The sequence below is a fragment of the Dunckerocampus dactyliophorus genome, chromosome 8 (genome assembly GCF_027744805.1).
Source record: "Dunckerocampus dactyliophorus isolate RoL2022-P2 chromosome 8, RoL_Ddac_1.1, whole genome shotgun sequence".
Taxonomy (NCBI): Eukaryota; Metazoa; Chordata; class Actinopteri; order Syngnathiformes; family Syngnathidae; genus Dunckerocampus; species Dunckerocampus dactyliophorus.
The window spans coordinates 4,841,874-4,867,323 of NC_072826.1; the positions used below are offsets into that span (position 1 = coordinate 4,841,874).

Consider the following 25,450-nt stretch of genomic DNA (forward strand, 5'->3'; position numbering starts at 1 on the left):
ACTACTCTCTAATATGTTAGTATTAGAGACACCATCTGTATTTGGCACAGTGCATTCATTTTATTCCCTATTATCAAGAACTGCTCAAAACTTACTGCTGAGGAGTTTGATGAAATAATGGGATAAAAGCTGTGCAACAGAGCTTGTAATAGACTGCATTGCCAGTTAATTTGCGTAAAAAGTCATGTATTTCATTGCCTCTGACCACTTTGTTTCTTTGCTTTAGGATTACATCAAGTCAAGTACCCAGAGTTTAAGCGACACGGGATACTCCTCGGATGGCATATCCGGCTCTCAAGGGGAGATTAGTGGTCAAATTCATGAAGATGCCCTCAAGCTCAACGAGAGGGGTGTGTCCATTTCCTCAGAAATCACCAAGTTGGAGACGTCAATGAAGCCTCTGCTGGAGTCAAAGGCGGCATCAGACCAGAAGCACAGGCCTCATTCACTGTCTGTTGGACAGGGACGGGACATTAGTCCCGATGATGATGCAGCAAGAGATGAATCGGAGGATGAGCTCAGCTGCAAGCTTCGTCATGATTATGTGGAAGACAGCAGTGAAAGTGGCCTCTCACCGTTGCCAGTAAGACAAAAGAAGTCCCATAAAGATTTAACTGATGAAGAGTTTATGAGGAGGCAAATTATGGAGATGAGTGCTGATGAAGATGAGTTGGAGGAATATGGAGACCAGAAAGCTAAAAGAGGACATAAAACTAGTGGGGATTTGAACAAAGAGAGAAGACGACTTCCGCACCATTCTAGTAGTTTTGAGGATAATGGCAAGGAATCAGAAGGGGCGTATAAGGCAAAAGAAGAGGAAGATGTCATGATGGCAGGGGGCCTTCGTCGCTTTAAGACAATTGAGTTGAACAATACCAACAGTTATAACCGAGACATGGAACTCAACGCAGAGCATGACCTACGGGAACCGGAGCTGGAGATGGAGAGTCTGACTGGTTCTCCAGAGGAGCGGTCAAAAGGAGAATACTCATCCACTTTACCCGCCACCACTCCCAGCTACACCTCTGGAACATCCCCCACATCGGTGTCATCCATGGAGGATGACAGTGACAGCAGCCCTAGTCGAAGAGCAAGACTAGAGGAAGCAAAGCAGCAGCGAAAGGCCAGACATCGCTCACACGGGCCACTGCTGCCCACAATTGAGGACTCATCAGAGGAGGATGAGCTTAGAGAGGAGGAAGAACTACTGAGAGAACAGGAGCAAATGAGAGACCTTGAGCAACAGAGGATCCGAAGTACTGCACGAAAAACAAAGAGGGATAAGGAGGAACTGCGAGCACAGAGACGCAGGGAAAGATCCAAAACTCCCCCCAGTAATCTCTCTCCCATAGAGGATGCATCACCAACTGAAGAACTAAGACAGGCGGCAGAGATGGAAGAGCTCCACAGGTCATCATGTTCCGAATACTCACCCTCGATTGACTCTGAAGCAGAGGGCTTTGAGATAATAGCTGGAAAGCTCTACAAATCAGGGAATGAATATAACCTCCCGACTTTTACATCGCTCTACTCCCCCACAGAGAAGACACCAGCCATGTCATCAGCTGATAAAACACTCAAAAGTGCAGAGGAAGTCTATGAGGAGATGATGAAGAAAGCCCAGCTCCTTCAGAGACAAGGGAAAAACAATCAGCAGAAAAATTCTTTGACTGACAATAAAAACCTTGAAACAGGATCTGCCTTAACCCCTGGCTCAAGCCCAACCCAAGGTGGTGCACCTATGTCCTTCTCCACAACTGGCAACGACCCACGGATTCCAGGAATTCATGCAGCACATCTTTCAAAGGAAACTCAAAACAGGATGATGTCACAGAGTGCCAAAATTGAAGGGGTTGTTGGAGGAGTGGCCACAACCAAAACACAAGGCAGTCACACTGCGACAACTCGAAATGCAACTAATGCAGGCTCCCAAAGGGCATCACAGGCATCACCCGACCCTGCAGGATCTTCGCTAACATACAAAGTTTTCTCCCTTTTCAAAGGCCCCAGCCCTCCAGTCTCGCCCACCACTTCTCCCGCACAAAGCCCGACACATACGCCTACCGTGCGACCCACAGGAAGTAGTGGCAGGCAGTTGCCAACACTCCCTGGTGGACCATCATCAGCTGTAACTCCCCGTGGAGCTCAGGCACCTCAGAGGGCTGCCTCACCGCGTCTTGCACGACAGCAGTCTTCTCAGGATTCACCAGTGATGGTGATAACTCTTGGCTCTGTAACACCTAGCCCTGCCAAGCCTATAACTGTAAATTCATCCACTTCCCCATTATCATCACCGACACAGGCTAGCTATAAAACTTTGTATAGCTCCCAGCCTCTGCCCACAAGTTCCCCATCATCATCACCAAAACATTCTTCACAGATGTCTCAAAATGCTGAAAGATCAAATAGTAGCACCCAAAGTCGTGGATCACTGTCAATGGAAAATATATCTCTTTGTAAAATCTCAACTATTCCAGGCACTTCAAAGGTTATGGGCCAGAGCCAAACCCATCCAACTAATATTGTAGACCTCAGAGCCCCAATGAGATCTGCCCCAATTATAATGACAGACCAAGGGATGGATCTAACATCTTTAGCCTCTGACACAAGGCGCTATTCTTTGGGGTCAGAACAGCCATCTGTTCGGCATACAGCAGTGCAACCTCTCATAATGAACTTGAATGCACAAGAGCAACCACATGTGTCCGTATCAACACCGACAACAGTCAGTGTCACAGTTGCAGGTACTATGTTCATGTCCCAACCAAAACACCCCATCGTCTATGGAGATCCTTTGCAAAACCGTGTGGATTTGGGGCAAGGGGTTGGATCAGCAGTGTGTTTATCCCAGAGTAAGCCACCAGTTGCAGACCCATCTATTCCTAAAATTGATGCTTGCCTGGAGAACCTTGGTATACAACAGCAGCAGCTGCAATTACAACAACAAAAGCTCCTGCAGCAGCAGCAACTTCTCGAGCAGCAGCTCCAGCAGCATCAACAACAATCTTCTTTTGCTCGTTACAATTTAGCCAATCAAGTTCCGCCGCTTTTAATGAAGAAAGATCTTGCAGTTAGCCAGACAACCAGTTCCCAGCCTGTAGTGACTGCTAGAGTAGCTCCACTGGCCTCACAGCCTGTTTCTAATGCCCCCCAGGAAATATATGGTGGAGTTGCTTTAGAGCTACAAAACAAGCCAACAGTAATGAATCTGTCCACAGGTAAAGCCCATGTCATGATGGTTCAACTTGATGAGAGTAAAACATCACAGGCGGGCACGGTTACTCAGTTAGTAAAGAAAGAAGACCCGCCTCTCCCTCCCCAAGTTTTGGATCTGACCGGCCAGATCAAGCCAGAAAACCAAGTAGCTTGTTGCGATGTTGTGTACAATTTGCCTTTTGCTGGTTCATGTGCAGGGCCATTCAGTCAAAAGCCCACAACGGTATCGCCAGATAAAAACCCCATCACTGAAACTGCAAAAGCACCACCACCACCACCTCCCAGTCCTCGACATTACAATGTCAATCAACAGCAACAATCTCAAGCTACACAGGGTGTAACAGAGGAGCATAAACCATATCAAACAACTATAGTTCCATCAGGAAGAATCCAGCCGTCCATGTCTGATACCAATCTGCCTGCCATGACCGATGGCAGTCAGTACCAGGTGAACATGAAGGGGGGTATGGCAGTAGATCTAAGTACCATGAATCAGGCTTATGATGGTGCATATCTCGGCATGGCAGCTCAGTATGGATCTTACACAGACTTGCGTCATCAAGGTGACATCACAGGCCCCGCATTGCCCATTCGCCGTTATGGCTCCATGTCAAATATCAATTCTGATTATGGCTATGGTTCCAAGGAGTTATCAGGACCGCAGGACTCTAATGTGGCTCAATACAGTGCAACCACTGCAAGGGAGATTAGTCAGATGTGTGCTGCTCTTAACACAGCAGACCAGTTTGGAACCCGGTACGGAAATAACCCTGAATTGCTACATTATGGGGTTGGGAGAAGTGGACCTATAGGTAGGCTAAATCTCCATCAGAGTTTAGCATCAATACGAGCAAACCTTCTGTATGGCCCAGATGGAAGGGCACTGCCAAATGGCCAAACTCTAACAAACCTAATAAATGCCAGACAAGCAAGCATACGCGCCTTGTATCCTGCTGCTTTGAGAGGGGGTGATGGCATGATATACTCTACCATAAACACTCCTATAGCCTCTACCTTGCCTATTACTACACAACCAGGCTCTGTTCTTCCCCCAATGCCAAGAGGCATTTACAGGCCATACCCTACAGGTGTAACAGCTGTACCGTTATCAAGTCTTACCAGGTTGCCTCAAGTGAGTCCCAGAATGCCTCTGGCCACACAAGGAACATATTCATACCCTCCTCCAAACCAGTATTCTACTTCAGCCACACCATCTGGCAGTATACCCAGTGTAAGCCCTTCACAACAAGAAACACCCATGTATCTTGGAAAGCCTTCAACAACGGCCGCAGTCATTCTACCAACCCAAGCCAACGCAGCACAAAATGTATCAGGACCCGGCATTCAAACTACAACAGTCCAACAGACAGATCAGTCTCAACTTAGCTCACGGATGGCATCCATCTCTCAAGTCCAAGGACAGCCTCCAACTGTCAAGTCAGCGCAAGCCCAGATGCAGCCACAACAGCTACCTGCTCAAACGGAACCTTTATCATTGACACAAACTCAACAGCAAGCTCAAGCCGTTAGTCAAGAACAATCGTCAGTTTTGCCGCAGGGCACAGTCACACCGAGTGTTACTGATGCTCAGAAAGGTAAAGAGGATGAGAGGCTCAGTCAGCAGCAAGAGCACATGCTGCAGCTAGAGCGAGAGCGTGTCGAATTGGAAAAACTGAGGCAACTGCGCCTTCACGAGGAGCTGGAGCGAGATCGTATGGAGCTTCAGCGACACAGAGAAAAAGAACAACTACTTGTTCAGCGTGAGATCCAAGAACTGCAAACAATCAAGCAGCAGGTCCTGCAACAGCAGCAAGCAGAGCGTGAGACTCAACTTATCATGCAAAGAGAGCAACTGGCCCAGCAAAGAATGCAACTTGAACAAATTCAGTCTCTGCAGCAGCAGCTTCAACTGCAGTTGCAAGAGCAGAAAAGACAAAAGACAGCAGCGGTGGAAGCCGCAGCAGCCGCTGCAGCAGCAGAAGCGGCAGCAGCATCAGCAGCAGCAGCTGCAGCAGCTACATCCGCACAGGGTGCCATACAGGGGGTGGTGGTGGGAGCAGGGCCTCCTCAAGGTTTCATTATTTGTGATCAAAGTGGCAGGGTTATTCAACAAGATGGACAAACTGTTCAGTTTTGGCAGGACGGACAGGTGGTCCAAGCTATGGTGGCAGCTCGACCTATTCACAGTTCAGTGTCTGAAATGTCTTTGAGAAGCAGTGACAAACAGGCCGAGTCCAAGATTATGAAAAAACAAAATTCTATGCCCCGTCTCAGAGACAGCACAGAGGATGATTCTGGGAAAAAGATAGCAGACAGTTGTGTACAAACAGACGACGAAGACGGAGAGGACCGCTTCATAAACAGGCGCAGGAGAACAAGACGCATTGCAGACTGCAGTGTGCAAACTGATGAAGAGGACCAGGCAGACTGGGATCAGCAGCCAGTAAGGCGCAGGCGCTCACGCATATCAAAGCACTCAGAATCCAGTGGTGAGAACAAATCAGATGGGTCATCGAAAGCAGTGTCTGCAAGTATAGCGATTCAAACCTCAAATGACTCATCATGCCAGACAGAATCTGACCAACTAGGTCGGGTTTCACCAGCAATACATATCACGATGGCAGAAACCTCAAAGGTTGACCTATTACATTACATAGCAGCCCCTGAGAGGACCCATAAAGGAGAAAGTTTGGCATGCCAGACAGAACCAGAGTCTCAGTCTCAGGGTGTGGTCGCCCCTCAGCTTAGTGTCCCTACAACCATTAGTCCATACTCCACAAGTCTGCATATAGTTGGTGCAAATACATCTGACCCAACCTCTCCCAGACTTCAAGGAGTTGCTAAATTCGAGAGAAGGAAACCTGACCCTCTGGAAATTGGCTATCAGCAGCAACAAAATGAGTCTCGCCAGCCCCCCAAATCTCCTCAGGTTTTATACTCCCCAGTGTCGCCCTTGTCTCCTCATCGTATGTTGGAAACGACCTTCGCCTCACAAGAGAAGCTTAACAAAGCCCATGTGACACCGCAACAGAAGGCCTTCACCGCTGAATCACCACAACGCCACCAGTCTCTACCAAGACCCATCAAAAGTGTGCAGCGCTCCATGTCTGATCCCAAGCCTCTAAGCCCAACGTCGGAGGACCCCGCCAGGAACAGATTCTCTCCATACCATCAGCAAGCTATGTCCAACAGTCAGGTATGACACATTTTATTTCTACATAATTTGCCACACAAATTCATATGACGTTAGAAGGATTGGGGAAAATGAATACACTAAATTAACACATCTCAGAAGATGCAGTGGCTCATATTTACTGTAATTTGTGGTTAGTGATACATTTTACAGAATGTCAAATGCAGGAATGCAATATGCTACGCAATGTAATCTATGCTCTGCGTGATCATAGATGATCACCGGATCTAACATAACAGCACAGAATGTCCCCGTGAGAGTTAGCTTGCCATGCCAGAAATGCTTTTCCCGTCATCCTTTTCTCTGCTACTGCTCCCTTGGTATCTCCACCCCCTTTCCCTCTCTCTCTCTCTCTCTCTCTCTCTCTCTAACTCTCTCTCTCTCTCTCGCTCTCTCTCTGTCTCTCTCTCTCTCTCTCTCTCTCTCTCTCTCTCTCTGGCTGTCAAATGCTTAAGAGTTGCCAGGAGGACACAATATGGAGAGATCATTCTTATGCTTACCATTTTCACTTGATCAGCCTTTAAAAGTACGGTAATTGAGTGATGCTTTGAAGATAGGCCAGAATGATCTGAGATACAAACATAAATGTGATTTATATCATCATGGATCTACCCAGTACAACTCATTTGTAAGTAATAAACTAGACTTTTTACTTTACAGACTTTGTTTATAATGCTTTACTCACGTTTTTGCATGTCACCCTTAATGTTTTGAAAAAAATTGTCAGAAACTTTGCTCAGATTTTTAAGTTAACACAGCGTATATATACAAAATTCATCTGCATTTTCTCCTTACCAAAATGCAATGGATCTCTTGTGCAAATTTTTATGGATTTTCATGATAGAAATCATACAATTTGCAAAATGATATGTGCATGTCACTGCTTTCACTTGATGATAAGGTACAATATAATGTCCTTTTGGAACAATTATAATAAAATCATAACACGTTCATTAAAATCCGAATAAAATGACCCTGTAATGCATGTAGGTCAATTAAAATTAAAGTGCTTCATTTGACTGTATATATAGTATCAATTCACACAGTTCTTAATTTAGAGTGTGCAGACCCTCCACGCACGCTGAGGTACATTAATGAGCCTAATTTACATAAACACATTCTGTTTATAGCTCATTCTGCTGATGTGTCTCTGCCTCTCTTAGCAGATGGCCTCCCTGCAGCAGCAGCAGCAGAATGCTGTGATGAGGAAGGTAAAGAGGACGCTTCCCAGCCCCCCTCCAGAGGAGGCTCCACTCCCCATAGTTACGCCAGCACAAATGTACAGCTCTCCTGGCATGCCTCAGAGGGTTTTACCAAGACCTGTGCAAGGAGTCACCAAGGCAGGCTTGTTGAGTGAACTAAAAGCTGTGGAACAAGAGTCGTCAAAGCTTCGTAAGCAGCAAGCCGAGCTGGAGGAGGAAGAGAAAGAGATTGATGCTAAATTACGCTACTTGGAACTCGGCATTACTCAGCGTAAGGAGACCATGGTGAAGGAGCGGGAGAGGAGAGAGTTGGCTTACTTGCGTTGTATGGGTGACGCTCGGGACTACATGTCAGACAGCGAGCTCAATAACCTCAGAATGGGAACTGCAACCGCAACCTTTGATGCTAATGGCTTGTTGACAAGGCCCAGCACAGCACCACTTAGTCAGTTTACTAATGACCTTAATGCAACCTCCCAGTATTCCTCAACTTCATCATATATGCCTTATCCTTACCCTCAAAATCAACCATCATCACAACAGCCAAGCTCCTCTTACCATCAGATTGGTTTCCAGCCACCTCAGTACCCTTCATCCTCAGCTCCCCAGCCAGGAACTTTCCAGCCCCATCCTCCTCCAGGCCCAGGCTACCAGAACCAGGGAACCTATTCTTCCCGTATGTATGGCCAGCCGTCATACCAAACAGACCTTGGCATGCACCAGCATGGACACCAGGGTTTCCATCCTCCTAGTCAGCCTATGCCAGGCCAGAGCCATCCCTATCCCAGCCATAGTTCCTATCAACCCGGACTCGCTTACCAGCCCCAGGCAGAGATCCTCACAGTACACCAAAGACCAAGGCAAACCTCTTTGGCTGACCTGGAGCAGAAACTCCCTACCAACTATGAGGTCATCAGCAACCCAGCGGTCTCTGTTGCCACATCTGTTCCAGATGCTACCTATGGTTCCGCGTACAGCAATGCGTATGGACAATATCGCCCTGCTGAGCCTGGCCTCACTCACTCTGGTGACAGCCCAACATCTGCTTATGTTTCAGATGAGCTCTACACCTCTAATTTGGAGCAGAACATACCTAGGAATTATGTAATGATCGACGACATCAGTGAGTTGACCAAAGACAACGCAAGTCAACCCACGGACGCTCTAGGTCATCCAGTAGGAGGGAGATATCGCAACGAGAATGGCCCTGGACGTGGCAGCACCTATGGTAGACCTGAAGATGAGCCGGTGGATGCTTATGGAAGACCAAGTGGCACAATGGGTTACCAGAACACAGTAGACAGCCGTACTAGTGCCACAGCAAGTGGAGGATCTTATTACTATGATGACCACAAACACACATCACGGAGCAGCTCCGGAAGCCACAAAGTCTCACCTAAAAATCTTGCCCCTGCCGTAGTCTCCTCCAAACGCAGTAAGCACCGAAAGCAGGGAATGGAGCAGAAGATATCCAAATTTTCTCCTATTGAGGAAGCCCGAGATGTGGAGGCAGACCTGGCATCCTACACGATGACAACCTCTACAGGCGGCAGCTGTACTGTGGTGTCTAGATCCAAAAAGCAGGATGAGGTGGCATACGGAATGAAAAGGAACACGTACGACCAGCAGAAGTATTACAGCACCAGTCGAGAGGGCCTTGAGGAAGAAGATCGTATGTACAGCTCTGGTAGGTCCAGGTCTACCGGATATGGCATGGACAAGATCACATCCAGAGACGCCTCGGGGCACAGAAGTAAATCTTATGAGAGAGATGCCATGGAGCGCTCTCAGAGAAGCAGTCGCAGTGGAAGAACGCCCATACGCAATCAGAATTCAGAGGAAGAGAGTCCCATCAGTCCTGTTGGGAAACCCGTAGGCATCGGACGTTCTGGCATCCCAAATGCCCACGATGTTAGGAACCAGTATGGCTCCAGTCATTCCCTTCCAGATGTGCAAGATCACCACAAGAAGGACCTTCCCAGGAGTCACGTCTATAAACCTGATGACCCTTACCTGGTAGATGACATGCACTGTGCTGTGTCTGACAGTGAAGGTAACTGGTGCTGAATGCTTTGTGCTGTCTTACGTCTTTAAAAGTGCTGAAATGAGACTGCATGCCATGAAGAATCTGGAGAACGCCTTTGTTGTCCTTTTAGTTGTCTTTTTTCATTTCTGGAGTGTTTTTTACATTTCTGTTCTGCATGCTTTTTGTGTGAAGGGGTTCTTGTCTTTTTTTCACTGGCTTCCTAAAATGTGCATGGATTCGGGAAGCAATGAGTGTTTTATCGCATGGCTTCATGGTTTCATGGCTTCTGTCGCTACTGTGCACATGAAAACTGTTGACTGATGATGTCTGTTTTGGTTTTTTAAAAAAGCCTATCATTTGGGCCAAGAGGAGACTGACTGGTTTGAAAAGCCCCGGGAGGCCCGTTCAGATCGTTCAAGACATCATAGAGGTGGCAGTCAGTCATCTACAGGTAGACGCACAAAGCACACCTACCATGACTATGATGAACCACCGGAGGAATACGGCCCCCAGGACGACAACTATCAGCGCCATTCCTCCTCGGCATCATCACGGGACCACCGATATCATGGCAGCAACTCTAGGCACAGCTCTTCTAGACACTCCTCAGAAGATCCCAGGTCGTCTCGTACATCTAGAACACACCCCAAAGACCCATCAGGACGATCTGATGGCAGGTGCACTTCCTCTGCCCAGAGGAGGAGTGGCCCAGACACTCGTTCTGCTCAAGGAAGCCCCCGCAACTCAGGAGACTTCTCCCGTGATCCCGCCACTGGCCATCACCATGGCACTGGGGGACGGAGCCAGAGACAACCCGGAGATCGCACAAGAAGGCAGGATCCCTCCACTGCAGGCCCCAAGATGCAGCAGCAGGGCCATGCCGGGCAACCACGTTCAAGCGCTCAAGGCCAGACGGGGAGACATCCGGGCTCTGAAGCTCTCGATGCTACACAGCAGTCCCAGCAGCAGCAGCTAAGTTCACATCAACAACAGCAGCAATCACAACAGCACAGTCAACCCCCTCCTACTAGCCAGCCAACAACCACTGCAGGAGCCGGACCACCACAGCAGCAGCCCAAATCCAGCCAAGCACCGACACAGGGACGCCAGCCAGGAGGAGGCTCTGCATCGGGGCAGTCAGCAGCTACAGCGGTTAGTTACAAGACAAATAACTCCACAGCACAATACTTCTACTTTAGAGAGAAGATGCTGCTAAAATGACAAACATTCCAAGTCAATAAAAGGGGTGTTAGTCTTTTTCTGATTAACAATGCAACATGACTTACAGTATTTCACAAAAGTGAGTATATCTCTTAGCATTTCTGTAATAAAAGTGTTGCTGATATTTGAGGGGTGTACTCACTTATTGTAAAAACTAGGCATGGGCCGATGTAGAAACATGGTAACATGTGGGAAACGTACTTAAATAATGTTATGTGCTTACACATTACTGTGGTTGGATAGCTGCAAAGCCATATGAAATACACACTAAATCCACACGCTACGGCTACACCATGCAAACTCTAACAGGGCACACATCTTGTCACACCAGCACCTGTTGATGCTAACGAGGCAGCTAATGTCCCTGCTAGCCATGCCGCGGCTTTTAAGTTGTCGATTGGCAACACAGCTCATGCCCGTGGTTTCAGCACATGGAAGTCCAGTTCCAAATACAGGGAATAACACAGGACATGACAAAATATTTCCACAAAGTGGCTGCGCTGGACCTCCACTTTCTCTCTTACTGCAGGAAGGTATGATGGACTAGTTTAGCGCTGTTGAAACCATGACTTTTTCGCACTGTGGTATACCTTGAAAACGGCCTAGTAAAAACTAAACAAACAGTGGTTTCATAGAGTAAACTAAGTGGGAACTGCAGTACTTTGCAGTAGAAGTTTATACGGGTACATTGATTCAATATTCATGCTTCTTGCAGGTAAAAATGGACGCTACACCTTCAACGACTTCCACAGGAATGAAGCCGACAATGGCGGTCCCGACAATACCTCAGACTACCAAAACAGCTCCACCCCCTCTAACAGGCATTGGTGAGTTTCAGTACTGTGAACAACATAATGAAGACAAAACGTGTACATTGTACATATACAGTTATATGATGCTTTTTATTTCGCTGTCTGCAGGCTCTAAAGCCGCCCCTGTTGGGATCGGCAGCAAAGCCGGCGGCATCGGAAGCGCTGCAGCTGGACAGCCGCCTGCTGAAGGGGAAAACGTCCTCACCAAAATCCTGCAAGGAGGTGCAGCGGAACAGGCCGGGAAACTGGGAGACGGTACAGTGGCTGATAAATATAATATACTGCTTTTCTGATTTTCTATCTGTGATGTTGAGCAAATTGAGTGAGTATTGCAGTTTGTTTGGCTGATTTTATCTTCTCATATTTGCCTCGTTCCTGCAGCTTTGTCTGGCCTTGGGAAGAAATTCACTTCATTCTTTTGAATTGAAGAGAGGAGGGTGAGTGTGTTCCTGACTTACATAAAACAAATGGGTGGATTTTACGATGTGATGCAGCAGAACAGTCAGAAACATGAACTGCCTTGGTAATGCTGATGATTTTATTTGTTTCAAACTGAAGAACATCACATGTTTAAACTTCACACAATCAAAACTGATTGAAAAGAAGTCGGAAGAAGCAGATCTTAATTCATCCTACCCTCGGAAATTACTGATAGTTTTTCAACATCTCACCAGATTAAAACGTGACAGGATTTCTTGTTCAGAAAAAAAAATGTCTCGTGGGCACTAGGCCTGGGACGATAATAAATACATTCATCAATCACACAATAAATGAAAATGAAGTGGATAATCATTATTTTGCCAAGTGCATGCACGTCTGTTTTCCTCATTCTCGCCTCCAAACAGGCAGGAAGAGGATTCACTTTTTGCATTGCTTTCGGCATCTTGGCACATTTGTTCCATAGAACAATGGCATGAACGGGGTGAGCCCTTTTGTCAGTCATATAGTCTCTGTCTCGGTGGGTGGAGGCGGGGCTGCTAGCATACACACAGAGTGCAGACGAGTAGAAAATACATAAATAGATATTGTCATATATTTTTATATTTTTTATTGTACTTTTTTTAAAAGTAATCTCGCCTCGTCTCGTTCTCATAGACCCAATCTCGTGTAGCATCTCGTCTCGTGAACGGAGTGTCTCGTGACATTCCTAGTTTTTTACTTCCTGTGTTTAAGTGTAACCATTTTTTAAGAGGGGGAGAAAAGAATAGAGAATGTGTAGAAACATGTAGTGATCAAAGGGGTGAAAAAATGAATATAAAATTGTTTATAAAATAAAACAATTAAAATAAATTAGAAATAAAGAAATAACTGATAACTAAATTAATATGCCAGATAATTAATTAAGATAAATAAAAAAGATAAATGAATAAAGAAACAACTAACATACTGTATGTATCTTTTATTTTAGGGTCTGCAGAGTCACAACACAACAAAATTAACGTCTTTGCACTGGAAAAACCTATGAAACGCCATTTACTACATTTCCCCATCACAGAGGACGTGGAGGGAGAAATCCTGAGAGCATCAGTGAGTTGTCTTGTTTTTACTCTTCTTTGTCTCTGGAGATGTACACACTGTCACCTGCTCCTACGAGCATTGTCAGGATCTATGGCAATCATCCACTTGCATCCTGAAAAAAAACAAACGCAGCCATGCAGTAAATTGGTCCTTTATTTTCCAACACGAAGCCTCAAAGTTGTGGAATCACTTTAAGGCCTTCTGTGAATAATTCATGCTTTGCCACTTGTATATTTGACATGAACTCAACTGCACATACTTCAATAGATGCACTTAAGGATGTAACCATAGGAACATTTCATATCACGGTTATCATTATCACAGTACTGTTGAATGTGCTCCAAAAAGTTTAAAGAGTGCTGACAGACACACTGAAGTCTAACAGAGTTTTATTTAAAAAAACACAAACAAACAACACACATAATATACTTTCCTTGGCCAAGCCCAACATTGCAAACACTCTTCTGCGTGCTTGCTGCTTATTGGGCTCAAAAGGGCACGTGATCGTGCAATGCATGATGAATGCCGCGGGTACCATTTCTGAGAGCAAGAGCTTTTGTTTACGTCAATTCAAATCAATTTATTTCTGTAGCGCCAAATCACAACAGCAGTTATCTCATGGCACTTTACACATGAAGGTCACATTCATCAAACAGAGGACCAACTGAAACCCCACACGAGCAAGCACTTGGCGACGGAGGCAAGGAAAAACTCCCTCTGGGGAAGAAACCTTGAACAGAACCCAGGCTCTGTGGGGCGGCCGTCTGCCTCGACCGGTTGGGTTAAAAAGAGGGATAGCAGGTTGATCAAGCAGGAGTCTTAGACTTAGTACAAGGAACATAGAGAAGTGTCTCTGATACATATCAGCGAATCACGGGTCAGTTTTAACTACATGCTTTAGCAAACAGGTAGGTTTTGAGTTGACTTTTAAATGAAGAGAGGGTGTCTGCCCCCCAGTTTGAGTTGGGGAGATGATTCCACAACAGATGTCACGTACCGGAAACACTTCCTGCTTTTACTAATTTTTATGATGTCATTTTTTTAAATGTATGAACATAAATGGTCAATAACCGTACTTCATATATGTCATACATTGGGGGTTACTTTATTAGTGACTCTTATTAAAAGACTTGTTTAGCAAGAGGATGTTTATATACCTGCTTTTACAAAGATAATGGTCTGTTTTGAGTTACAGTTAACAATATCCAGTGGTGCCTTGGTTAAGGTCCTTAATCCGTTCCAGAAAGTCCAACTCAAACCAAAACAGACTCTAACTAGAGCAAATTTTCCCATTGAAAATAATATAAATCCCATGAATCCATTCCAGACATCCAAAAATGTTAACACAAAACACATGGTCCAAGATGGTGGGGTAAACAAACTGTATGGTATTTTGTACGCTAAACAAGCGGGCAGAAGGAAACCAAGTTAGCAAAATTTTTGTATGTTAACCAAAAAAACACACTAACCGGGGCGGACCTTAATCGAGGTGCCACTGTGTTGTTGCTTTGCATGAGAGAGTAAAAAAAAACACACACACGACCGTAGCAGATGGTGCTGGTGTACCTAATGCTGTGGCCGTGCGTGGCGTACTTTCACACAGTCTACACATTTTTGTCAACTCAGGGGCAAGTGATGACTCATAGTAGTTTGATTGTATGTTGGGACTGATCTATGGTACCTTTGCTTTACCCCAAATGACTGAACAGAGGTGGAATCAAAGGATGCCTTGTCAGCAGTGAATTCCCAGACGTGTATGCGATTGAAGCGGAGATGAATGGGGCGGGGGGACCTGAAAATGAAGTGGATGCCTTATAAGGACACAAATCCCAGCATCAACGGTAAGTGAAAGTCATTCGAACTCAGCCAAATGTAGTTCTCTTATTACCTCTGCTGAGTAGTTGTGTTGTTTGTGTGTTAACAGGATTATGCAAAAACTACTTTTCCACAAAACTTAATGGGAAAAGAGGAAGAAGCCATTAAAAGTTAGTGTGGGGAAAAGCTGCATATTCAGGACTTTATTAGTTGACATGTTTTTTTTTCTTATTTTTCAGCGTATAATTCATGCATAATATTGGCAATTTTGGCACATGCAGGAGGTGTATAAGGCTATATTAGGGCCAATAGTTTTTAGTTGGAAAAAAATACAATTTGAATCTGAAAATTTTATTTTTGATGATAAATTTGAAAAAATACATCAGCATCCATCCATCCATCTTCCTCCACTTATCCAAGGTCGGGTCCCTTAAGTAGAGAAGCCCAGACTTCCCTCACCCCAGCTACTTCATCCAGCTCCTCCCGGCGGATCCCGAGGCGTTCCTAGCCTACCAGTGGGACATGCCCTGAACACCTCCCCAGGGAGGCGTCCAGGAAGCATCCTGACCCGATGCCCGAGCCACCTCATAAACATTTCAAAACGCACCTGCATTGTTTTGTGACTCGGTAAAATAAAAAACTTTGTCCAGTCGGATTTTTTTATTGTACCTTTCTTAAATTAATGTTAAAAATACTTTTCGATCTCGTGGACCCAATCTCATGCATCGTCTCGTCTCGAGAGTCGGATGTCCTGTGACACGCGTATTAATAAATGATTGCTGTTTCATCGTTGAATATGGCCTATTATTAGCAAAAAATGCATATTTAAGCAAATGTTACGTATTCGTGGCCTAAATTTTCAAGTATAAAATGGCTGAATGAATGAAAAGACAAATATAAGGCATTGAAAATATGTCATATGTAGTGTAATATCTGTGGCTGGGAATTGGTAAGTGGGAAGTGGCATGTGTGACGTCAGCCGGCTAGAGTAGACAGTTGTGTTTAGCTGAGTGTTAGCTGTGTGAAGAGAGCAGTGACTGGCGTGAGTTGTGGCCGACGGACGCTTCTGTGTTCATGTTCACTGCACATGTGTTCCGTGCTTGTTAATAAAGCCAGTGAAGTGCATCGTGAGTCCACAAACCTTAACCCCAAACAGCGGGATTAGTAGAGTAGTAGTAGTAGAGTAGTATTCTACACTGGTCACTCGGTGTCAGTAGTGTTACATTGATGAGACAACAACCATCACAGGAAGTATGCTGTCAATCCTTACGTGTGAGTCTGTTATGTCTTATTTATGTCTAAGATATCTTACCTTCCGTTACTATGTCTGCCATATTGGATAATACAAGCGTAAAGGTGACTATAGGGGTGTTATGTCTGGAGGGCTTTAATAATACAAAAAACATATTTAAAAGGCAGTACACAGGTATGGTATGCTCTAACTACGAAAATATTCCATTTACAAAGAAGAAAATCTTACTTTGCGCAAATTCACTTATCACAGTCGGGTCTGGAACCAATTAACCGTGATAAATGATCATATACAGTAACCCCTTGTTTATCAAATTATTAATTGGTTCCAGACAGATAAGTGATTCCTTATTGATAAATGGAATATTTTCATAGTTACGTCATACAAAACCTGTTTACGACCTTCAAAAAATGGTTTTTAACATTATTAGAACCCTCTAGACATGAAATAACACCCCTATAGTCACCTTTACACTCCTATTACCCAATATATTAGCCATAATAACAGAAAACAAGACATATAAGGCATAAATAAGACATAATATAGACTCACACATGTTCGTATTGGGAGAGTTGTTCCTGTGGTGGCTATTGTCTCATCAATGTAACATTACTGACACCTAGTGGTCAGTGTGGTAATACTACTATCAAGCTACTTATCACAACCTCTTTCAGTGCATCTTCTGAATGCCTTATGTTTGAATTTTACTTCATTCAAACATTTTTATGCTTGAAAATGCTTCATTTAGGCAAAAAATACATAAAATGTGTTTAAATATGCATTTTTTTACTAATACGTTATATTAAACCAAAAAAAAGCATAATTTATGAATTCATATATTTATAGAGTGAAGCCATGTGAAGTGGCGAGGGATTACTGTACATAATTTGTACAAAATAATTACCAGAGTGAATCATAATTACATTTGACCAGGATGCTTTTTTGTGCACTTATTTTTATTGTGAATATGCTGAGGTATTTTTCAGAATTCAACATCAAAACTTACATTTTCAAAACCATGTACAAAACCATAGAGGTGGGTACCGTAAAAGCTCCCATTAACACCTCAATTAACCGCACAGGCTCCTACAGTATAGTCACCGGTGGTCTGCAAAAGCACACAACCAAACCCAGCATGAAGAGCTTCAGCTGTGGGCAACCTCCAATACTAATCGGTGGCCACTCAATCGGAGCATCCTTGCTTTAAAATGTTCTGTTCTGGAGTGTTTGGACATGGGTGCACATTTGCCCCCTCCCTGTCGGCTGGCGTAGCAATGAGACCCAAACCGAGAGCACGGGAGGTGAGCGCTAAGATGCTTTACCTTGTGACTCCACTCACTTCCAATAATCTGGGCCCGGCAAAGGCGGTTATAATTAGCCTGAGAAGGCTAATTGTGGCTGGGATTTTATGTCACACACGCAAAGACGCACGAGGACAAGAGCACACGCAGGCTCGCAGATTGATGACTCATGGTACGCAGGCCTCATTACATGCTACACTGAACTAATGAACTAATGCTGCTCAATGGCACACAGCCACTAAGGAGCAAAGTGAATTAGAATTCACTTGATTTTGGCTGCTGGGATGATCGTTGCCTTCGTTCGGCTGTCAGCCTGTCTCTCTCTCCGTCAATTTGTGCGTCTGCAGCCAGTTTGAAGACTCATTAGGAGAATGTGAGGATAAACCCGACTCAGTGGCTCTTTGAGCAGCAGGCCAAGCAGCTCATCCTCCCACTGGATTACGGCAGACACCATCAGGCCTGCCATTGGCTGGAAGACATGTCATTTACACTCATTGATTGACTTCATGAGGGATGGTTAGGTCCGTGTCAGAGGGTCAGCTACCATCCCCAAAAAGACATCTTTCACCTCAAGGAAAAATGCCCTTTTGCTTTGAATTTTGCCCATCATCCACAATCCTTATGTGAGACATGAAGACACATGTCTTTCTCTTTTCTGTGCGTTGTAAAGATATAAAAAAAGAGGCAGCTAATTAATGCACGTGATGGGACACGGCGATTCCGCCTAGAAAGGCCGCTTTTAGAACACCTCTGAAAAGCTCCAACAGGGTTTTATGGTTTTATATCCATGCTGCGAGCATGTAGTAACAGCTACATTCATGATAACAAAGACAGACGTGTGTGTTCATGTCTCACTTAAGGATTGTGGCTAATGGGCAAAATAAAAAAAGAGTGCACTTTTCCTTGAAGGGTGATTTGTTGTCATTGATTTAGCTTTTATAGGAGAGTACGAACATACAAATCTTCATGTTCTCTCTGTCTGCCTTTCAGGAGGACAGTAATGAGGAGGCTTGTGCTCCTCCTCCTCATGGAGAGCCTCCTGGGATCATAAAGAGTGTTGAAGGCCCACTGATGGAGTTGTTTGGATGTTTTTTTATATAGTAAAGGAAAGCCTGAGAGCGCCCTCTACTGGATGTCCTTCACGGCTGAGGATTACACATCTGGCAAGGCTGTTTGCTCCCACATTGATGCTGATTCTTCAAGGTTTTCATAGGTTTTTCCACCCCCAAAGACTTCACTTCAACCCTGAGTGCTGGCTTCCTCTGATCTCTACATTCCAGTTTCGGGAACGTAAACCCTGTCTTTGAATGTCTTCTTACTTCTCCTTTTTTTTCTTTTCAGTGTGTCTACAGAATGCATTGTGTAAATGTGTACATGCACGCACAAGTATAGGAAAAAAGGAAAAAGAAGCCCATACGTGTACTTCCTCCACCATTCAGAAGCTTTTTTCTTTGTTTTGGTTTAGTTTTGAAGGAAAGGAAGTGACTGCCAGCGTGCCCATGATGCAGTGTGAGAGTCACACACAGATGAAGAGGTCATCACAAAGCCATCCTTATTGTCTGTGTGCAGCTTTCATGTCTCATCTTTTTACTTTCCTTTCATTTTTGCCTCATCAGAAGAGCCTTATTCACGCTTTTGATTTTGTTTTGCTTTTACTTCTATACCTCGTATGTCATTTCTTTTTACATGGCTGTATACTACTGTATGTACATAATCTTTCCAAATGTACATTTGTCATATGTGCATTTATGGAATATTTTTACCTTTGTCCTTTTCTTTGCTAAAACTTTATATTTATTGTTTTTTTTTTAATTATTATTTTGTCGATTCTCCTGCATCGGATCATTTTTTAATTTAAGGACAAAAAAGAGCAATAGCATGCAGATAATGGTATATAGCACAATGGTATAAATGTTGCGTACATTAGCACCGGGGAAATGATCAAACGCTTGTTGTTGTACAGTTTGTCAAGCGGTTTACAACCTTCGTACCAGATGTCCACATGTGCATGTTAGCTGCATAAAAGCATGCTGAGTGCAACAAACACACACACACACACACACACATACACTTGGCATCCCTTTTCTGCTGTATGGTTATTGATTGATCAACAAGCTGGGCCCACTGCCTTTTCTTGAGGTTCCAATCTTCTATGCAATGACTCATTTGGGAAGTGATTAAGCCTAAAACAAAATGGACTCAAATAGGTCAAAAGATGTATGAATTTGACAACTAGAGTTGTTTTGTTTTTGCATGTTTTCAGACATGGGTGTCCAAAGTCTGGCCCGGGGGGCCATATGCATGTCAAAGCTCATTTTTACATTTTTTAGGACAAGCAAACACAAACTGCATCACAAAAGAGGATTAGGGGTCGTTGCGATGTATGTTGTTTTTCCTTTAAATATCAGTCTTTCCCATATCCTCATATAAATCCATTTGGACCGCCACAAATACATTAAAATATACTGTATATACATAAATATATATATATATATATATATATATATACTCCTTATCAAAATCTTAAGACCATTTTGCACATTTGGATCTTAATGAGGTTTTAAGTAGAGCTACAATACGCAAAAGCAAGAAGGGGGAGTGAGACAAAAAACATTTTGAACTTGTAATTTAAACACACAAAAAAAATTTAAATAGGTTGTTTGTCACCTGATCACAAGTTTAAGACCACAGGCTACAGTATAAAAGCCAAAATCTGCGCAAAATTTTCATTTTCTGTCAGGCATTCACACTGTCGTGCCCTCCTGATGGCTAAAGCGAAGAAGCTTTCTCTTTTTGAACGTGGTCGGATTGTAAGAAAGTCGTTTTACTTTTTTTTTTTAAAGATCCTGAGCATTATGGAACAAAAAAGTCAAATGGTAGACCCAAAAAAAATCACACCTGCGCTGAGCCGGAGGATCAGATTGGCTGTCCATCAAGACACATGGCGGTCTTCGACCCACATTAAGGCCCTTACTGGTGCCGACTGCAGCGCAATAACCATCAGACGGCATCTGCAGGAAAAGGGTTTAAAAAACGAATTCAAAGACCTCGTCTCCTTCAACGCCACAAAACTGCCCGTTTAGACTTTGCCAGGGAGCATCAAACATGGGACATTCAAAGGTGGAAAAAAGTTTTATTCTCTGATGAGGAAAAATGAGTCCTACTGAGAACATTTTGAGAGTTATTGTTTGAGCGATGGTCTGCTTTTTGTCTCACTCCCCCGTCTAGGTTTGCATATTGTAGCCCTACTTAAAACCTCATTAAGATCCAAATGTGCAAAATGCAAATTCTAGCAGTTTTTCAACTGGTCTTAAGATTTGAATAAGGAGTGTGTATATATGTATATATATACAGTATATATATATATATACACACTGTATGCAGTATATTTTTATGTATTTGATAACTTTTTTATATCTACTTTTTTAAAATTTACATTTAAGTGTAGTTTGTGCACACCTGGAGGTAAGAAGGACTGGAAATAGTTTGGATTTGACCAACTGTACCTGTTGATGTGTCCTAATCAAATATGACATCACTACTACCACATCACTACTATCAGGAGAACCAGAGTATAGAGGGGAGGGAGCCACCTGCTGTGGCCCAGCAAAGTGTACCGTATTCGGACACATGCTCCAAGCAGCCGGTGTGCCGCTACGGAGGTCTCTGGCAAACCTTTTGCAAATGCCGCAGTGCTGGCTTTTCAGGTGGCTGATAAGGTTGTTTGTGTGCTCATTGTTTTTTTTCCCCTCATCGCGCTGCATTTGGTACAACTAGCACGCAAAATGTCTCCCTCGAAAAGTGAATGTTTGTTTACAAGTGAGCTCAGGTGAAGTTACGACAGGCCGTTAACGTCACAGGTGATTTGCTCAGCCTCACAGTAAAGGTAATCTTGCCTCATTGGAGCATTTTTTTTTTTAAATTATTGGTTATCGGAGCTATTTTGAATATCAGCCCGATAATTATTGTGCACCCCTAGTATAAATATAGTCCAACTATAAAATGAAATACAATCCCCATCACAACGTTGCATGTACTTTGTTTTTCAGTGTTTCCCACACATTCATTTATTTGTGGCGGGCTGCCATGACCAAATTTGGAACGCCACAAATCTTTTTTTTTTATATATATAAACTGTAACGCAACCCGCATTACAAAAGAGAATTAGGTGTTGCTGCTATGTCTGTCCTAAAAATATCAATGTGGCGGCACACCACAAATAGATTTGGCGCTCCGTGTTGGCCCTCGCTCATAAACACATTATAACGGGACCGTCTATGAATGTAGCTTGTCCTTCCAACTCCACACCGTAGATGACATTGTAACTCCACTTCTTACCACACCTCCTACGCACCTGCACTGCCAGAGAATAAGAAGATGTAGCAGGAAGGATCCGTGTTGCCAACTTAGCCACTTTGTCACTAAATTTATTCATTTTTTTAAAACAACAACAACAACAAATCTAGTGACATTTTATGGTCTTATTGGGCACTTTTGGAGGCGCTAACACACAGGTGTGAAACTCATGGCCTGGGGGCTAGATCTGACCCGACACATCATTTGATGTGGCCCACGAAAGCCTGTAAATAATGTGCACCCAAAAAAACACTTCAACTTTCTCGCTAAATTGTTGAAATGAAATGCAAGTATCGCTCCTCTCAGCGAGCAGCGGGTCTTGCTGTGCCCCTCAGAAGTATTTCTAGTACTTCACTAAAAATGTTCACATGATTGGTAAAGCAAATGAGTTACTGCATTTAACGTGCTATTTTTGACAGCCCGAAAAAAATCTGTATGTGGCCCTCCGTGGACAAAGTTTTGACACCCCATGTTTTAAGAACTGTGCTCCCCCTGCACAGAGACTTGTTGCCAAAGGGTGAACTGTGTCTACGTTGTGTTTTGTTTTTGATTTTAAAATGTCCACCGTCACGTCGCTTGCTAGCATGGGTTTGCTTGGCTGCTTTCCTTGGCTGTTTGTTACTTCCTTGAGCGTTTTGCCTGACCTGGGCTTGCAGTGAGCGTCTTATATGCTGCGATGTGGGCAGCACTTTTGTGTCAATGTACATATTTACATATTCGGGTGTCACGCCATCCCTGCGTGGGCGGTGAATGGGGAATGCTTCTTTTCACCGGGCAGGGGAAAAGGTGCATGATTAGATGACAGCATGGCAGCAGGAGGAGACAGAAGAGCAAAAGTTCAGCCAGTCACTCACAAATCAGGTCTTTTGGTTTCTTTTGTGTGTGCGTGTTTTTTTTTAAGTTGAAAGCACAAAGCGTGGCTGGTGGTGGTGGCGGACACGCGGAGGTTAAGTAACAGTGCCTCCCAGATCTGCCGAAAGTGAGGCTCGTGACACTCAGCCATCCACATTGTTACTGTAAATACACGATCATTCCACTGTACAGCTTTTCAGTTTGGAGTACGCACCCCCCCATGCCGTACATGCTGCCAACCTTTTCTTTTTGTGTATAAAAGAACATTTATGAACACGGTAATAAGGATGATGATATTTGCTTACGCATAGTCTTTATGTGGCTGACATGTACTGACTGTTTACAACAGTGGAACAAAAAAACTCCAGTCTGTGTAGAGATTCTATTATTGTGTTTCAATTTAAAAAAAAACAAAAAAAACAACCTCCGTGGCAACAATTGCCTTTATTGTCCAACAATTGGGAGGTTTCGGTGGTTATGATCTAGAATGTGATTATTGGAAGAAGCAGGGCATAAAAAAAAGAAACAAAACACCTGGAAAATGTCATTCACTGTTGTAAGTGCAATGGGAAAAACGTCAGTCGTGTATCCATTGTGAAACCTTGTGTTCTATTCAGTGTATTCCTGTAAGATGATAATTGCTTTGTACATTTTGGTGCATCATGTCCAGTAATGTGATTCAATGAAAATATTGACCCTGCAATTTCCAAACAGAAAAACAATAAAACATTAAAGGAATATAATGTTGTCATGTACTTACGTCTCTGTGTCCACTTCTTCCGTAAACATGATGCAATATGATGTTTCCTTAGTCCTAGTCTTGAAGGAAAAGTGCACTTTTTTCGGAATGTTGCCCATCATCCACGATCCTGACATGAAGACACATCTTTCTCTTTTCTGTGCCTTCTAAAAATATAAAAACAGATTAATAAAGAGACACAGGTAATTAATGCACGTAATGGGACGCGCCTATTCCGCCTAGAGAGGCCTATTAAAACACCTCCAAAAAGCTCCAACAAGGTTTTATGGTTTTATATCCATGGTCTGATACAGTATTTTGCTCATTTGAAGCATTAGCGGAACTTCCTTCCTGGGTGCATTGATTTCACATAGCAAGATAGAAAGGAACGCTACACCCATCGTTTACTTTTCCAAACTCAAAAACAGAAACACAGCAGCAGTGGCGGCAGCTCCAATATGTAGCGTTACCTTTTACTAGTGGCCTGAGACGTTGTGAGCGAGTGTGTGGTGAAGATAGTCGCTAGCCAGCTAGTCGCTAGCCGGTGTGGTGTGGCGAGGTGTCACTACCCCAATAACGTAGTTCTTGGGAGTAACAATATTAATAACAATAACAACAATGTCGTTGTAGCTTGGTTAATATGCTGGTCACATTATGTAAATGGAGCGTTGTTGGCGCTTTTTCGAGATGTTTTCAGAAGGCTTAATAGGCTTAATAAGTGTGTCCCATTACGTGCCTTCTTTTTATCTGTTTTTTATCTGTCTTTAGAACGCACAGAAAAGGGAAAGACGTGTGTTCATGTCTCATAAGGATTGTGGACGATGAGTAATGTTTTTTCAAAAGTGCACTTTTTCTTTAAAGGGTGTAGAGATGTATGCTGCCCTCTTGTGGTGTCCCTCACACTGGCCTCAGGCCTGTGCAGACATTTAGTAGTCCAAAGGTGTCTCAAGAGAAGAAATAGGCCTGGGGAGAGAAAATGTCTCCTTGACTCGATTCCTTGTTGTTGTTTTTTTTAAAGAGTAGGCTTTGACTAAATAACATCCTCTTCTAGTAGGAATTTTTACCTCCTGCAAAAGCATTTTATTCATCACGGTGATGTCCAATCCTCTCTCTGCTATGATGCTGAGAGTCTGCTGCCCTTTAAATATCAACACCTGCTCCTCAACACCACCCGGGTAGCAGCTGGCTTCAGGAAGTTATCAAAGGCTGCCATCACCATCATCAGCATCACTGCTGCGAAACCACTAGCTTTTTGTTCCCATGCACTAAAATAGGGATGTTAGACTCGGGGAGCAAATTTTGAGTCCCCCTACTTGACATTAACGTTTAGTTAATGCGGCCCCCGCACTGTTTTAAATTAATATTATATATCTTGAATCTCACTAGAGATGATCAGACACAAGCAGGAGCCAACACTGATCTGGCAGTGAGTTTGTCACAAAGGGAAACAAACAGGTGGTTCAGTAACAGAACATTAACTACAATCACAGTGCAAACACACAAACGAGGTAAGTAAACGCACATCGGGCAACTACTACATAGAACAACTAAATGAACTCTAACTTTTTACAAAACAAGTGGCGTCAGGCAGTAGTCCTCAACCTTTTTTGACCCACGGAGCGGCTTGTGTTCCCACAAATCTGCCGCGGACCGGGGGGGTTTCGTACATTATAGCGATCTAATTTATCTTATTTAATATGTGTTGTGTCAAACAAAGACATGAACAACATCACATTAAAAGCACAAAATGAATGCTGACCCACCATCCACCAGTTCAAGTTCCAGCCAAGTTTTTCCAGAGAGATGATTACATGGCTGTTTGACGTGTGTGGTAAAAGGCAGTGTGCTAGCATGAATTAACTTGAGACAAATGTGCACATTAGCACTCAATAAGTCATCAAAACTTACCTTCATGCATTCCCACATAGTATCAGCATTTGACACCAA

At 43.8% G+C, this 25,450-nt stretch overlaps 1 protein-coding gene across 3 annotated transcripts in view; it reads left to right on the forward strand.

Moving 5' to 3' along the window:
- Window positions 1–23,519, forward strand: part of bsnb (bassoon (presynaptic cytomatrix protein) b) — an 82,667-nt gene extending 59,148 nt beyond the window's left edge. For 2 of the 3 annotated variants that reach the window (XM_054783788.1, XM_054783790.1), the window contains exons 5-13: window positions 227–6,412; window positions 7,573–9,664; window positions 9,987–10,789; window positions 11,574–11,685; window positions 11,779–11,925; window positions 12,052–12,107; window positions 13,079–13,197; window positions 14,898–15,029; window positions 18,547–23,519. In XM_054783788.1, coding sequence (XP_054639763.1) covers window positions 227–6,412; window positions 7,573–9,664; window positions 9,987–10,789; window positions 11,574–11,685; window positions 11,779–11,925; window positions 12,052–12,092 — 9,381 coding nt within the window. In that variant the 3' untranslated portion in view covers window positions 12,093–12,107; window positions 13,079–13,197; window positions 14,898–15,029; window positions 18,547–23,519. The remainder of the gene's footprint in view (window positions 1–226; window positions 6,413–7,572; window positions 9,665–9,986; window positions 10,790–11,573; window positions 11,686–11,778; window positions 11,926–12,051; window positions 12,108–13,078; window positions 13,198–14,897; window positions 15,030–18,546) is intronic. The other variant, XM_054783789.1, reaches the window with a different exon arrangement.
- The last annotated feature ends 1,931 nt before the right edge of the window (window positions 23,520–25,450 follow it).